Source organism: Mya arenaria, chromosome 5, assembly GCF_026914265.1.
Source record: "Mya arenaria isolate MELC-2E11 chromosome 5, ASM2691426v1".
Taxonomy (NCBI): domain Eukaryota; kingdom Metazoa; phylum Mollusca; class Bivalvia; order Myida; family Myidae; genus Mya; species Mya arenaria.
This window is the reverse complement of record NC_069126.1, coordinates 8,695,105-8,710,940: the sequence shown is the minus strand read 5'-3', so window position 1 is coordinate 8,710,940 and position 15,836 is coordinate 8,695,105. Positions and strand designations below refer to the sequence as shown.

Genomic DNA, 15,836 nt, shown 5'->3' with positions numbered 1-15,836 from the left:
TCAGTTTGGAGTTGCTCTTCATTTTAAAGTAGTGGCGGCCAGGTTATGTTTTAGTGCGCATGTCACGTGACTAGCTTTTAAGGTCAACTTACACTATTATTATCATCTTTAATACGATCTACGTTGTTTTGAACGTAGTAAGAATATGAGTACTAAAACTGCTTTAAATAATAAAAGAAAACAGATATTACACTTATATAACTGGCATATATACATCAATTTTGTAGTCTAGTCTAAAAGCAATTTATCATTCTTTGATGACAATAATAAATAAGAAGACAACAACTACATGTGTACACAAATTGATAATTTATGATATAACTCTTTTTGGGCAAATATACTCTCGTTTTTATATATAATTCTTTATATATAGTGGTCCTTAATTCAATTTAAGCTAAATGCTTTTACATTATAAAACTTTTGAATGAAAGATAATTGCAATGCATTTGTAAAAAGATGCATTTACATTTGCATATCATTTTTTTTCCTTTTTATTCAATAGTACGATAATTTAAATGAATTGGGTTTAAATTTAGGACTACTTGTAAAGAAAACGACACGAAGAGATTATTATCATGGTACGAGGTAGACATTCTGAACGCGCAATTTCGTGCAGTATTTCATTTCTTAAATTATTTATAAGCTATTGTTTGGGAATAACGCACTTGAATTTGACTGGCACGGGTAGGGAAATGGTTGAGGGAGATTTATTTCATTTACGTCCTTGGATGAGACTTTTTCGGCGTGCCTGCTACGTTTAAATCTACATTTACAATCTCTTTCATCGATATCTCACTTCTAACTTCGTTGTATATGAAATTTGGTTAAATGGTAGTTGTATGGATTTTATGTACGTCTTTATGACGCACTATGAAATTTTTGGATCCACATGCGGTTACCAACTCAAACATGACGTCACAAAATAAATTATTATGTTTTTAATGAATTATCTGTGAACTTATTGTAAAATCTATAAATACAAGGCCGCTTATTCAGAATTTTTTAAAGTTAACAAAGTTGTTAACTTTTATAGGTGAACAAATGTTAAGATGAACGGATATTTTTTAAGAAAAAGAAGCAAAGTTTAATCCGTTGTATCAATATTTGTGTAAAGTATCGCAACTTACATGTGCGTTTATGATGCTTTCAGAGTATGAATGGATTGTAAGTTAACAACGATCCAGTTAACAACGATCCAGTTAACAACGATCCAGTTAACAACGATCCAGTCAACAACGATCCAGTCAACAACGAACAACGATCCAGTTAACAACGATCCAGTTAACAACGAACAACGATCCAGTTAACAACGATCCAGTTAACAACGATCCATCCAGTTAACAACGACCCAGTTAACAACGACCCAGTTAACAACGATCCATCCAGTTAACAACGATCCAGTTAACAACGTTGTTAACTCTAACAATGTTTTGAATAATCGGCCTATTGTCATCAAAAGCACGAAACAGTTACTCAACTTAACTCAAATATCTTTTCATATATATTTTAGTCAAATTTTATAATAAAAAGATGAAATTTGTAATTTTGGACTGTACATTACCAACTTGTATATACCAAGAATGAAGTTCCTGGGTACACGCGTTCTATAGTTACTGAGTGGTAACCATTTCTTCACCTCGAGGTCACGGAGACCTTGACCTTCGACCTACTGATGTCAAAATCAATAGGAGTCATGTACTAGTCATGAGCAACAAGCATACCAAGTATGAAGTTCCTGAACCCAAAGGATCTTTAATAAGGAGCGGAACTGGGTTTTTTTCACCTCAAGTTTACAGAGATCTTGACCTTTAACCTTCTGATCACACAATAAATAGGGGTCATCTACTAGTCATGACCAACCTGCATACCAAGTATGAAGTTCATGGATCTAAGCGTTCTATAGTTATTGCGCGTAAACGAAGTGTGGCGTACAGACTGACAGACGGACAGGGCAAAAACAATATGTCTCACCAGGAGAGGGAGACATAATTTTCCATTTTGTTTGACTAAAAAGGACACATTTCACTTGAACGACGCTCAAAAAAATGGCAGCTACTGAGTAAACTTTCAGGTCTCAAAAGTGTGAAAATGACATATGAATTGTTTATAACATCTGATATTTCGACCTATCAATAAACCTTCTAGCTGTGAAAATATTTCTACATACACGTATTTTGATGTTGTAATGTGTATTTATTATTGTTTATTATCACTGCTCATACAAGTTGACACATTGTATTATAAAAATGAATGTGTTGTGACGATGTTCTATGTGCAAGTCAATAACCTGTCGGTCTGTCCATCATGATATAATTTGTAAAAAAAATACCAGACATTTCATACATTGCAACTACTCAAGATTTTGTCAGCTTAATTGTCAGCCATTTGGAAAAAAACCCCATAAACCCGGAGTTGAAGTACTCGGACGGTATTTGGTTATTTCGAGTCATTTTCCTAGTTAAAGTGTATCACTGGTCATTGGATTTTTTTTAAAAATCAATGATACTTTTATTTCATAAGACTTAAAACATAGTTCAAACTTTTATGCATTTTTTATGCAAATTATTATTAAAATACTTTAATTTAACTATCAAAAAATTAGGAAAATGACTTAAGTTAAAAATTAACTTAAGATGTAATATGAATACCGGCCCTGTATTTTATTTACATTCTTGATTTGAAATCATCTGTAGCAGGAGAGTATTAATAGCCACTTATCATCATTGCTTTCCAATGAGAAGTGTCAGCTGTGAAGCAGATAAATTTTAATGATTCAAACTAAAGATAAGGACTACTTCATCTCCAATTTCTAATGCAAATAACTCTTGTCTCTTACCAGTTAAAACAGTTCAGTTCATTTGAATAAAGTTACGACATCTTTTCAATACATATCTTTTCATAGGTAAGGTCTTCGCAGGTAATAATGCTACTTCAGATGCCAGATGTTAGTGTAACAAACTGGAACATCAGTTTTGCAGCTATGTTAAAAAGCATTTAAGTTTATTATTTGATTTGCTTAGCTTAGAATGCAAGATGTTCAAGTCAGAAAGCAAGATGTATTTCTTTCTTCTATATCTTTCCAACGCTTTCAACCGTTAGATTTCGCACCAGTAATGAATACCGCAGTGCCAGCAGACCTTAGGGACACGATCCGACCAATATAGAGACTTTTATATTTTATGAATTGGTCTTGTTGTTGTCGTTGTCGTTTTTGTTGGCGTTGTTGTTGTGTAAAAATATTCATGTTCAAAACAGAGAGAATGATAGTATTACAATATATTAAATATATGTTATTTCAAACAAGCACTTCAACCTTATTTAAGCCATGTAGTGATAATGTCCCTTCGATATGAACCCCGCGAACTTTTTTGAACAAGTCCGATATACTACTTATAATATTACGAATAGTACTACTGCTGCTGCTGCCGCCATTATCACCTCCGCCACCACCATAGTCTGCAGCTGCTGCTGATCCCCCTCATACTACTACTACTACTACTACCACTACCACTACCACTACCACTACCACTACTACTACTACTACTACTACTACTTCTATAGAATTTGTTGTAATGTAAGTATTTAGACATAAATACGATAATTACTAAGCGCTCTCTGACGTCACTCTTTTCCCATAATTCTTAGGTGTTTTTAGCGCCAATTTTATTGTTAAGTGCGACGCCAGCCGAGCAGTTATTGTTTATAGTTTAAATTTAATCCCTCCCTCCCTACCCTTTTCCAAGTTAAATAATAGGTTTTGCCTTTTTTGTTCACAATGTACATTGCACAAGTCGCAATAAACCGTCCGTCCGTCCGTCTTTCTGTCCGTCCGATACCTGTCTATCTGTCTGACTAGTTTTTCTCGTATATTTATAGCTATTTATACTATTTATATTATTATTTGTTGCATAACACGATCTATTTATAAGAGACTGCTTTTCTCTTAGTTATTAGGCTCGCTCCACAGAGCGAGCCTTTTTTAGTGATTGGTTTATGAGATCTTTGTTTCCTTACCCAACATTATAAAAATAAACAAGGTTATTTATATATTTTATATACCTTATATATTTGGAATGCAGCCGATCACACATATTTTTCTGAAAACATTAATACATACTATTTACAAAAACGACACTGTTATGCCGAGCTTTGCCACAAACTTTTCTTGTTATCCACTAATTTACGTTCACAAATAAAAACGTTTTTCTCCTTCTTTATTCTTTTTGAAAACAATTTTGATAAACACATATATATCGATATAAACATATATTCCGCTATACACACATTTACTATATACAGTTATTTGACAAACATAATTATATTTCCAGTTATTTCTTTACTTGAATAGGCATGACATAAAGGAAACAAAAATCAAACTGTATATTAAATATTCTCGAATACTTCTTAAAGTCCCATAATGTGATGCTGGAAGGATTTTAGCATATAAGTTTTAACGCCACTCATTTTTTCGGCATACACTTAAAGTGCATTTTACAAAAACATGAATGAGTACCTACATGTATCTGAGATATTTTACTAAACAACATTGATGATAGCTCCACCTACTTATCTGCCTCATTAGCTTATAGTAAGTCAGTGGACCATTTTGGAATTACGTTGGTATTTCCCATACATTTGTTTTTAATAAAACATCATGTGAACCTCGGAAATTTATCAGACATTATATGAGACACTATCAAAGTTAAAAACTCACTTTTATTTTGTTCTCAAATATTTTTAATCCTAAGTGGTATTGAGGCTTTAACAATCTAAAAAAATCAACACTCTGAACACATTACGATGTACATTCATAATCTCATTTGGTAAAAACATGTTTCTGAATGAGAATTCAACATGCCGCGTTACTGGCTATCAAACAATCGCAACAACTCGGCCATCTCTGGCAACTTTCGTCAATTCTGTTGGATACTGGCCGAGGTGTTCCGATTGACTATCAAATTTAAATTCATTTCAGTGGACGGGTTACAATGCTCCTATCAATGTTTTGCACCAATCTCCAACGCATTGATCTCTCCTACACACAATAAGCACAATAGATCGCTGCCACCATGAGCGAGTATAGCTGGAATTCTTCTATATTTAGTAATACACTATTTTTTTAATGTGTTTGCTTCTCTATGTTTTATTTGTTGTATCGAATTTCAATTATTCAAGGTACATAGAGGGTGAAATACAATTTTTTTTTTTACAATCTTTACCGATATATGATAAATGATCTCGTGGTGTGCATGGTGGCAGTGATTACTGCACTGGAAGGGAAGTAACACTGCGTGGAGCTATCCCAGTGTTAGGGGTAAGTGGCGGTTATACCCTTGGGATTCAGTCAAAACTGCTTCTCTTGTTGGGCAGTGATTACGAACAGGTCAGGCCTGGTCCATCCAAACCCCTACTGCTGGGAGTCTTTCGCGGTCTCTGAAGAATTTTTTGTGCAAAATATTGATAAGTGCATTGCCATAAGTTAAGATAGGCGGGGCTGATCAGCAACTTAAGCAAGCTCAAATGCGTTGCTGCTCCTCCTGGTCGTGCAGACGCTCAAATCGGTCTGGATCCTTAAGGTGCGGTCTTGACACTCCGCCTTGGCAAACTCGCACCTTGAATTGTAAATTAGTATTATTAGTTACACTGTTAGTAGCTGGGGGGTGCACGGGATATTCATACCATGCGATATCGAAGCTTGAGCGTGGTATGAAACAACTGAGAGTGTATATCCTATACACCCTAGCTGTGTGTGTGTATACCACCTGATAAATTACGTCATATACGCTACGCCAGATGGCAACATTTTGCTTAAGATGACGACTTAAATCAAAGATAACTTTTCTTTTACTACACCATTTTAAATGAAACAAAAGGCATTCTATGCCGCTTAAAGAGCCAAGCCTTCGTTTTATTACCGGAGTTTGATAAGGTGATTAGTTGCATCAAACACTTCGACAAACATGTTTCCAAAACAATGTTTTAACAGTGCTCCGTCAGACGTGTTTTAAGAAACTACACTCTCAATCAAACTCTGGTAAAAGACCGAAGGCGGGGCTGCGTAAGCGGCATAGACTGTGCTACGTTTCATGGTGAATAAATAGGAAAGTTATCTTTGTTTAAAGTCTTCATTCGAAGCAAAATATTGCCTTTCGACGTAGCATTTATGACGCAATTTATCACGTGGTATACACACACTGCAGCTATTGACAATGAAACGATTATGTCTCATTAAGAACATTTGACTAGTAGTACATCATTTACAGTGAGGGTTTCGTTTGGTCGCCATTTTGTTTTTCTCGTTTGTTGGGTATTAAATTACAAAAAATACCAATTTGATAGCGACATGCATGTAAAAGGTGATATATAGACTTAGAAGACTTAAAGATACGTGATCTTAACACAAATTTAAAATTTTCACATGAATACGTTTAAAATTATGTAGCTGTAAAACCATTTTTTCTCCTTCATTCTATATCCCCAATTGTGACGATAGCTGGTAGCTAATAACAATACTGGCGCCAAGACAAATGCCCCTCCCCCTCCCACCCGTCCATATGGGGCTCGATCACACACGACCTTCTGGTTGTGAAGCGCAAACCTTACACCACCAGATTACTTTACATTTTTAAATGATTTTAAAACGTCACATTCCAACTTACTGGTTTCTGTAGAATTTCCGGTCTGTTCCACAAACGAGGCGCAGCTCATCTGAGCAGGTGACCTGGTCGATGTTTGAACACCATTGTTCACGGAAAATACTTCCGGTGTGAATGTCACGTCGTCGCCTTTCTTCCCCAAAAGAATTTTGAGGGACCCTGACCGCGTTCGCAGATATTCCCAAGCCACGATATCCCTGCGACCCTACCGGGACTGCTGTCTGCGCTGACCGCTGGTCATTTGAAGTCGCCGCCTCTAGATGCATGGATCGGCGGTTTGTGTTGTTTTTACATAAGTCAAGGTCGTTCTCCACTAGGAGAGACGTGTTGTTACACATGGCCTTTGCAAACTCGCAGCTACAATTAAAATTCAAATGCCAGATAATTACAATGTATATGGTGCAAGAAAATACAATTTAAAACCATTACGTTGCTGCTGCTGCTGTTGTTGTTGCTGCTGCTGATGTTAATGGTTATGATAATGATAAATGGCGTCGACGAGGAGGATGGGGAGGAGAGAGGAGGAGAAGGAGGAGGCTGGGAGGAGGAGGAGGACGATGAGGATGGGGAGGAGGAGGAGGAGAAGGAGATGGAAGGGGAGGAGCAAGAGGAGTGAGAAAAAGGAGTGAGAAAGAGTGAACGAAAAAGGGGTAAAAAGAAAATGATGAGAAAGGGGAGGAGGAGGCAGGAGGAGAAGGAAGTTGAAGTGGGAAAAATATGAGATGGGATGAGCAGCTGGAAGGAGAGGAAGAAACGGAGGATTAAACAAATATTAGGACATCATAGAGAACGTTAATGGTGTAATGCTGAAAGAGACGAAGAGGATAACCTCAATGCTAAAACAGACAACCACTGTTTTGATAAGAATCTATGTAGGAAATGATTAAGTTAATAATGGCAAATAAAAATTACACAATACATGTATGCGCACAATAACTAAATTTAGCATTACAAAGGCACGTTTATTTCAATTCGATTGTCTTATATAGTACGAACATCAACGATTACATGCGAATTTGAAACGGAACAGATAAACTTTCACTTAAGTACATCGTTGTAACAATCATAAGTCCTTTTATGATATGTTTGTATCGTTTTGACCGTGGCTAGTAGACGAAACTTCACCATGCAGAAGCAGCGTGCGGATAAATTACAGGCTACAGCGTATTCACTTAGAGACATGCTTATTATTGAACAATATGCTGCACAACAGCAGGAAACAACGGGATTAGGATGATACAACTCACGCTTTTTTGTGTGTTTTGTTAAATATAAGGGACAGTGGGTGCAGTAACTATTACTAATCACTAAACCTCTCTAAAAAGTAATTATCGATGTTCGAAAGACCACTGAGTTCAATTAAAAACAATCAATATATCATGATTACCCTTTCATACTTTGACGATTGCATTTTCATCATTTCGCGATTTCAACTTTATACAATTTTATCACAAATCGCGATTTCGTGAAATTGTGAAGTTGAGATAGTGTGAAATTGTGAAGTTGAGATAGTGAATTCGTCGGAAGTTGAGATAGTGAAATCGTGAAGTTGAGATAGTGAATTCGTCGAAGTTGAAATCATAAATGCGTGAAGTTAAAATTATAAATAATTATTTGTGAAAAGGTAATCATGAAATATTGAACTTGTAATGTCACCATCAGTCTTCCGTATCTTTGTCATGTAGCTACTTAAGTGTAAGAACAAAACAAAAACTGGTGAAATCGAACTGAGCTCTGTGGCTAAACATACGTACTCATTTTGGTAAAACTTGTGGTCTGATCCACAAATAGGGTCCAGGGTGTCCGGACAGTTAATCTGGTCCTTGTATGTACAGAACTGCTCATGTATGATGAAGTCAGGGTCGCTCACGTTTCCACCGACAGGAAATACCGGCGCCACCGTCCCTGTAGTCGTCGTGGTGTTTCCGGGTATCGGCGTCGTGTAGATGCAGCCGCCTGTGTAGAGAATATTTAACGCGGTGTCCTTGCATTTGGCTTTGGCGAAAAAACATCTGTTATTGAGAAAAGAGATATTAGATAAATTTATGAGGCACAATATAGATTGATCCATTTTTATTTATTTTTTAATGCATTTTATTGTTAAACTCATTCGACTTTAAACGATCAAAACCAAAAAGCATATGATTTGTGTACAGATCAAAATAATATTATCGGTATTTTGTGGCTGTTTTAACTGTGGGCTTTGTGGCCACGTAGCTATTAATAATTTTATCTATACATAGATATTATGTTTTCTTTTTTGTTCTGATCATTTAAGACAAATAAGTTAAAGCTGCACTCTCACAGATAAACCGATTTTACAACTTTTTTTTATTTTTTGTCTTGGAAAGAGCAAAGTTTTGCGTATATATCTGCAAACCAGTGATAAAAGATTGCTGACAAAAGATCAGATCACAGAGTTTCATATTTGCGTTCGAAAAATGTTTTATGGCTTAAACCGCTACTAACTGTTTAAAAAAAATAATGCATAAAACATCAATTTTTGAACTTAATTATGAAAATCTGCGATCTAATTTTTTGTCAGCAGTCTTATATAACTGGTTTCCATGGATTTTCGCAAAAATGGCTCGTTCCAAGACCACGGACCTATTCGTTTACAGGTCCATGCCAAGACAAAAAAAAAAAAAAATAGTTGTCAAAACGTTCAATCTGTGAGAGTGCAGATTTAATGATAATAATGCATGAACATTAAACAAAATGTTTGCATCAACCATTATTGTACCCCGTTAGGTCAAAGTACCCATTAAAATTCATCGAATATTTTTTGTTCGTTATTTATAAATTATTGAAAAGAGTTGTTATCACATTGAACGGATCGCTCTGACGTTTGGTCCCATGTTTCATAGACGGACAGACTCGAGTTTGAGTTCAGACTCAAGGTTCAAAATAGAATATCTCCATTTCATTGTAATTATCCTACATGTACTTTAGCAAAGCATTGATGATTAGTTTGTTGAAATATATTTTTGGCATATTGTAAAAGGAATGAAATTCAGATGTTGTGGTTGTTTTTTATTTAATTAAAATGAATATATTTCAGTCCCAGTCTAGACTCAGCTAGAGTTCAGACTGTTCATAATCACAAGCCCATTAAACCGATAACCTAGTATCAACCGTAAGGTCATTCAGTGTAAGACACCGCACCTGTGTTCTCAATCGTAACCACTCGGCCATCTCCGGTAAGGTTCGGGATAATGGCCGAGGTGTTCCGATTGTCGTTTGCTGAACTTTTATTTAACCCCAGTGTCCCTCTCGTGAAAATGTCATTAAGTATGCCCTTATAAAACACTGTTCTATTTACGTTACTTACACCTTGTACTTAAAATACTGTCTGATTATGGAACATTAAGTATTTAAAGTAGAAACTGACGCACCCACGTACGTCATTCCTGAGTGCAGGTTAAATGTCAACATAATGTGTGTCATTTTAGGACTTAAGGTGCCTGCATTTGAGCAAATATATTAACGGAAAAACTAACGAAGGAGCGGGCGTAGTCATAATAAATAGTGACATTTTTTTAGAATATATCATAAGTCAATTTGCGTTATCATTTATGTTAACTCTTTTTTCGATGCTTTTTAAAGGATTATCATATATCTTGTTAGTCCCAATACCGACGCTATAAAGCAAACACTTGTGGATGAAGTCTAACTACATACTTTGGTGAAAAAATACATTGAAAAATAAAATGTAAAAAATGTAAGCACAATATTTACATTTATCAAATACGAGATTGAATCCGTGTCATTTAAGCAGTATGTCCACAATAGTTGTGAGTGCTGTCCTCCAATTTGTGAAAAAAAAAATGATTTGTATAAAATGTGATCTTAGAATACAGGCATACATTATCTTCAAAAGGACGGTCTTTTCCCGCCCGCCCTTCAATCACTTACCAATTATAGCTATGTGTATAATAATAGCCCAACCATTGCATTAAAATGAGAGCAAAATTAATCTATTAAACCGCGCTTAAACAGAATGACGTTAACGTACAGGTTAGGGTAGACGTTCAGGTCGGAGCCACACACGGTTTCGTTGCCTTCTGGTTTGTAGGTGGCGTTGCAGTCGAGGGCGTTGATTCGGTCACAGTCGGCCGCCAGCGGAGCGCAGTGGCAGCAGTATAGCGCACCTGAGGCGGAACAACATACTGACGTCAATATTAAGGCTAGGGTACAAGTGACCTTTCCGAAAGTAGGTGACGTTGCGGTAGAATGCATTGGTTGGGTCATTCGGAGCATCAGTTGAAGTAGTTCGTATATTTTTGAATTATGCAAAATTGACAACTTTTGTTTTATTTGCATTAACTTCTTATTTCTTCTAAGAGGTGACAGAGACACTTAAAACACACTTATGCACCAGTCAATTGTAACCACGTCCCCCCCCCCAAGGTCCAGGGAACAGTGGGGACTTTGATTTTCGGTCCTGCTACCAAGCCAGGGTAAGACAAACTGCTGCTGAAATACCAGCCAAATGCCCCTGCACCCAAGGGACCCTAGGTTAGGCCCATTCCCCGCTATTTTTGGCGCGAAGACAAAATCACTGCATTCACCCGGCACTGCGGGGCCAAATCCACCTGGAAGCTGAAAACACGACCTATTTCACCGGTATACATCCGAACCTGGGCGGGGGGAGGGTTTACAAATGACTGGTGCATTACCGGAACCGAACTACAGTCTTTAAACAACAGCGCACATGCGAGCAGTGACAAGTATACTTATAACACTATTCCGTAACTGACAGTATAGGCAGTGTAGATATCAACAGACTTAAAAAGAAGGAAAAGTTTGATAATAGTTCTTTACTGTTTGTAGAAGTATATCTGTATGTGTGTTTGTCTGTAAAATGTTATTATAAATCTTAACTAATTATCGGCATTTATTTCTAACTGAAACACACAATTTAAAGAAAGCGTGACATTGCAATTTTACAAAATCAGTCTGAAGCCCCAATGACCAGATTATCCGAAGTATCTGCCTGTCCTAGGTTTGTATTGACGTAAATGGTGTCCAGACTGTTGACCAAAATGAAACTAGGACACTAACCAGATAATGACCCACTGGCGGAGTAAACCGATGTCCGCTGGACGCTTTATTCTATCTTTTTTGTTGTGACGACATTTAATGTTGCTCTTTTCTTTTGAAAGCACTGGCACTTTCCTTTTTATTATGTTATTAACCGAATTGGACGTTTTGGGCCAGATGTAGATCACAGGCTGTCCAGCGGCCTTAAAATTCCTATTTTTTTCAGATTTGCTTATATTACTTATAAAACTTCATATTCAAAGGGAATTCCTAAAAAGGCCCTTTATTTTTATGCCAATTCCTACTTTTTCATTTTTCTTCTCTAATTGGCTTAACAGTTTTGAAATTACAAACTAATACACTCACTATTTCATGTTTAATGTGTCTTTAACGTAAAATAACAGCTGCGACAATGGAACCCTGGTGTATGTCATTCCTGTACTTATAGTATGTGAGCTTATTTCTTGTTAAATTTGCAGAGGCAAGTCCATTATGATGTTTACAACCCCCATATTTAGCCCTTAAATTCCTAATTTTAGCCTTTAATTAGCCCTAAAATATGTTTTTACCTCTAAAATTAGCCCTTAGTTCTTGTCAAAAAGTGCTGGACAGCCTGAGATCACAATAAAAATATCAAATGTTTTAAACATTCTCTTTTTATGCAAAACAGAAGGTATATATTAAACGAAAATAACAGAAACTATCAACCTTTTTTCACTGATTAACAATCAATGAGCCCATACTGGGTATAAATGTGTCGGGACGAGTTATTGGACCGAACCCCACGGGCGGGATGGTCGGCGTGCACATTTTGTTGTCCGCTCTCCAGCTTAAGCAGTTACTAGTATTGGCATTATACATTGTTTAAATTCGATAACCAATTCAATGGCCTTAGACCAATGAGACATGTACTTTAATTGACCAATATAGTTTGCTGTCTGAACGGGCTTTTAGACTGTTCACGAATAACTTGAAAATAACTTGAATCCGGATAAAACAGCAAACTTTTTTTAACTGAGATGCAATGCCGCTTGAAGACAGAATAATAATGTCATCATTTTTTTGTGAAAAAATCACACACATTACCTTGTTTCCAAAGAGATGACAGTACTGGCATTATTCTAAGTAACATGTAACTCACATCCAAAATATAGCATGACACAAATATCGCAGAATATTTTGCTTCTGTGAAAAACACCCTCAAAAATAACTTGACAAAAAAATGGATCTAAAACATCACTTACCTAAAATAAAGCACGCAACACATATTTCGCATATTCCTATTTTAATTATTGCCATGTCTATATGTGCGGTAATTATTGAAACAGTAATATGTAGTCTAAAACAGTACAATGTAGTCTATGATTAACTCGTAGTATGCTTTGTAAACTAAAACAAAGTGTGGTCTATAGATGTCCAAACTTTCGTCATTTATCTTTCGCACCGTCACGGAATCACAGATCTAGGGCAGATTTCTCCGGCTAATCCCCGTCTTTTGATGAACTGGTGATCTAGTCTTGGCTCTCTGAGGACTTAAAGACGTATATCATAGTGTTTATTTACTCCTACTATATTTAGGGAAGCATGTTGATATACGGCTTGTTAAAGCTGCACTTTTACAGATTGACCGTTTTGATAACTTTTTTTTAATTTTTTGTCTTAGAATGAGCCAAATATTGTAAAAAAGTCTAGACAAAGACCTGATTTCAGTTTTTCATATTCACGTTCGAAAATTGGTATTTTATAGCTAAAAGCGTTACCAACAGATTCAGAATATAAAATTTTCGGCCGTTTTCCAAATAATTGAGATTTGTTCTATAATGAACTGTCTTATTTGACTAAACTGAAGGCATTAATGCCAAAATCAGCTGATTCTGAGACATCTTTTTAATGTCAATCTGTGAGAGTAGAGCTTTAACGCTCGTTTAAGGCTGTGTGTACCAGATTTCTTATCAATCTTTGCCAAAAATAGAGTGCACTTTCTCTTTGCTTCATTACTTTTGTACTTGATTAAATTCCGATTCAACAAGAGTTGATTTATATCCGATCTTGCAGACGCCCGATCATGTAAAGTAAGGGCTATTCTGTTAAGGTACATTTTCAGCCAAAAGTTTTGCCAAAATATCATTTACACCCAAGAAACCGTCGCAACACGGTCAGGGTTCATTAATATGTATTTCCAGTGCAATAAACTACCGACAATTTATCTCAAAAGATGAAAAATAGCGGTCAAATTACTTTTTTTTCTGTTGACAACCCGAAACGATCTCTTTTGTGAACTTAACATAGATGTTTTATATTTGCTCGTGGTTTATTATCATGAATCACAGTGTTTTTTTTATTATATTAGGCTTCATGTTCTACAATTTTAACTATCATGATTAAAACGTGATTAACTTGACATTCGTAACATACGTGTTATTCGTAATATATCTTATATTCGTAGAGTGTAACTTACGTGATATTTTTAAATCACGCGGCATTCGTAACACGCGTGATATTCGTAATCTACGTGATATTCGTAGCACACGTGATATTCGTATATTGTAACTTACGTGATATTCTTAACACATGTGAAATTCGAAGCTTACGATACAAAATGTATGGCATTTGTAACTTACGTGACAGTCGTAGAATACGTGACATTTTGATTTCTCGTACTGTATTATGATAATAACGAGTAAGTTATTATAACCATTAAATATACTTAACTTGTAAAACAACTGAATAACTTTTTGGAACAACTAACAGATATATTTATTACAAAACTAACATATATATTCATACAAAACTGGCATGTATATTTATTACAAAACATAAAGTCCAAAAACGGACACACAAAAAGCATAAAAGTGACAATGTCTATGACAAAAATCGTTCAATTCTGACATCATCTCCGACATATTGTTACATGAAAGACACAATCCATTTTTATTGCCGCAAAACAAGCATTTTTTATTATATCAGCAGTAATGAATGGACGACAGGCACACAGGAAATACGCACACTGTTACATGTACTCCGACGACATAAAGTGCACATTGACTCGTCATTCGGAGCTCCTCGGCCATTTTCTATCGAAAACAACCTCGGTTGTACATGTATATGGACGGTTTACAATGTCAGAAATATGTACACTTTAACTACGCTGCAAGTAGATCGCGTAGTAATTTCAATTTAGCATAATGATTTACCTCTTGGGAATCTAAATTATGTTTGCAAAAATACACTTCACTGGCAATCAAATTAAACTTAAATCAATACATACAACTCTTAAACACTTCACTGTCAATCAATTTAAATTAGAGATTAATTAATAATATAATTCAAAATTTTACGAACTACTTCTACTGATGTACCGGCATACAACAGAGGTTGTTTTTGATGGAAAATGGCCGAGGAACTCCGAATGATTGGCTCGTAAGGCTCATTGTTCAATCCTTTTGTAACCATTCCGCATATAAAACCATGTTTAAAACATCAATAACGCCGTTTGGACGAACGAAATCATGGTGTTTTGATTCCTGAAAGATTTAGGCTTGACCAGATGGATTTTAGCATATTAAACATGTTTTCCATCTGTTTGCGTCTTTGTTCTTCTTTTTTCACGAGATTCTGGAATCCCCGGTTGATGATGACCCACGGCTGCAGTTTCACGAGATTTTTGGTGGTTGTTTCCGGTTCCGGTGAAGTATTTCCGGTTGTGAGAGGTTCCGCTTTCGGTTCCTGATTTAAGCCCGACTTGATAACCTCGTTTTCGTTGTTTAATTTGTACGTCAATTTCTGAAAAATATCAATTGTAATGTATTTAAAATAAATCAAACCGGAGCTTATAAGTGCAATGTGATTTAAACATTGTTTTATATACTAATGAACTGAAAATTGGCGGACCTTTTTATCACCTATGATTCAACACTTTATAGTTTAGTTTAGTTAAAACTGATTTATTTTACACTGAATGTAAAACAAGTTATTACAACATTATATGAATCACTCTCGTTGGCACGATGTTACACCAGAGCGTGGTCTTGTGTTGTGGGGGAAACCGGAGTACCCGGAGGAAACCCACTTGTCCGGCTTGGTGACCACAAACCTAATTCACATGCGTCCAGGCCGGGAATCAAACCCGGGTCGCCT

At 36.0% G+C, this 15,836-nt stretch overlaps 2 protein-coding genes across 5 annotated transcripts in view; both read right to left on the bottom strand.

Annotated features, from left to right (window-relative positions):
• Positions 1-5,484: 5,484 nt before the first annotated feature.
• On the bottom strand, positions 5,485-13,112 carry LOC128234459 (uncharacterized). Its single transcript, XM_052948710.1, has 5 exons — positions 12,944-13,112; positions 10,672-10,807; positions 8,411-8,668; positions 6,660-7,013; positions 5,485-5,612 (listed from the first exon to the last, which is right to left on the bottom strand). The coding sequence occupies exons 1-5, from the start codon at positions 12,996-12,998 to the stop codon at positions 5,507-5,509; spliced, it is 909 nt and encodes a 302-aa protein (XP_052804670.1). The 5' UTR covers positions 12,999-13,112; the 3' UTR covers positions 5,485-5,506.
• A 2,087-nt stretch (positions 13,113-15,199) lies between these two features.
• LOC128233533 (uncharacterized) overlaps positions 15,200-15,836 on the bottom strand; it is a 43,953-nt gene continuing 43,316 nt past the window's right edge. For all 4 annotated transcript variants that reach the window (XM_052947243.1, XM_052947242.1, XM_052947245.1 and 1 more), the window contains exon 14: positions 15,200-15,482. In XM_052947243.1, coding sequence (XP_052803203.1) covers positions 15,207-15,482 — 276 coding nt within the window. In that variant the 3' untranslated portion in view covers positions 15,200-15,206. The remainder of the gene's footprint in view (positions 15,483-15,836) is intronic.

Bases quoted from the DNA above. Each gene is read 5' to 3' on its own strand.
- LOC128234459 (XM_052948710.1), bottom strand. From the start codon at position 12,998: ATGGCAATAATTAAAATAGGAATATGCGAAATATGTGTTGCGTGCTTT. The intron at 8,669-10,671 runs GTACGTTAACGT...TCTCAATAACAG, and splicing joins CTGAACGTCTACCCTAACCT to ATGTTTTTTCGCCAAAGCCA. The intron at 5,613-6,659 runs GTAAGTTGGAAT...TTACAATTCAAG, and splicing joins CGGAAATTCTACAGAAACCA to GTGCGAGTTTGCCAAGGCGG.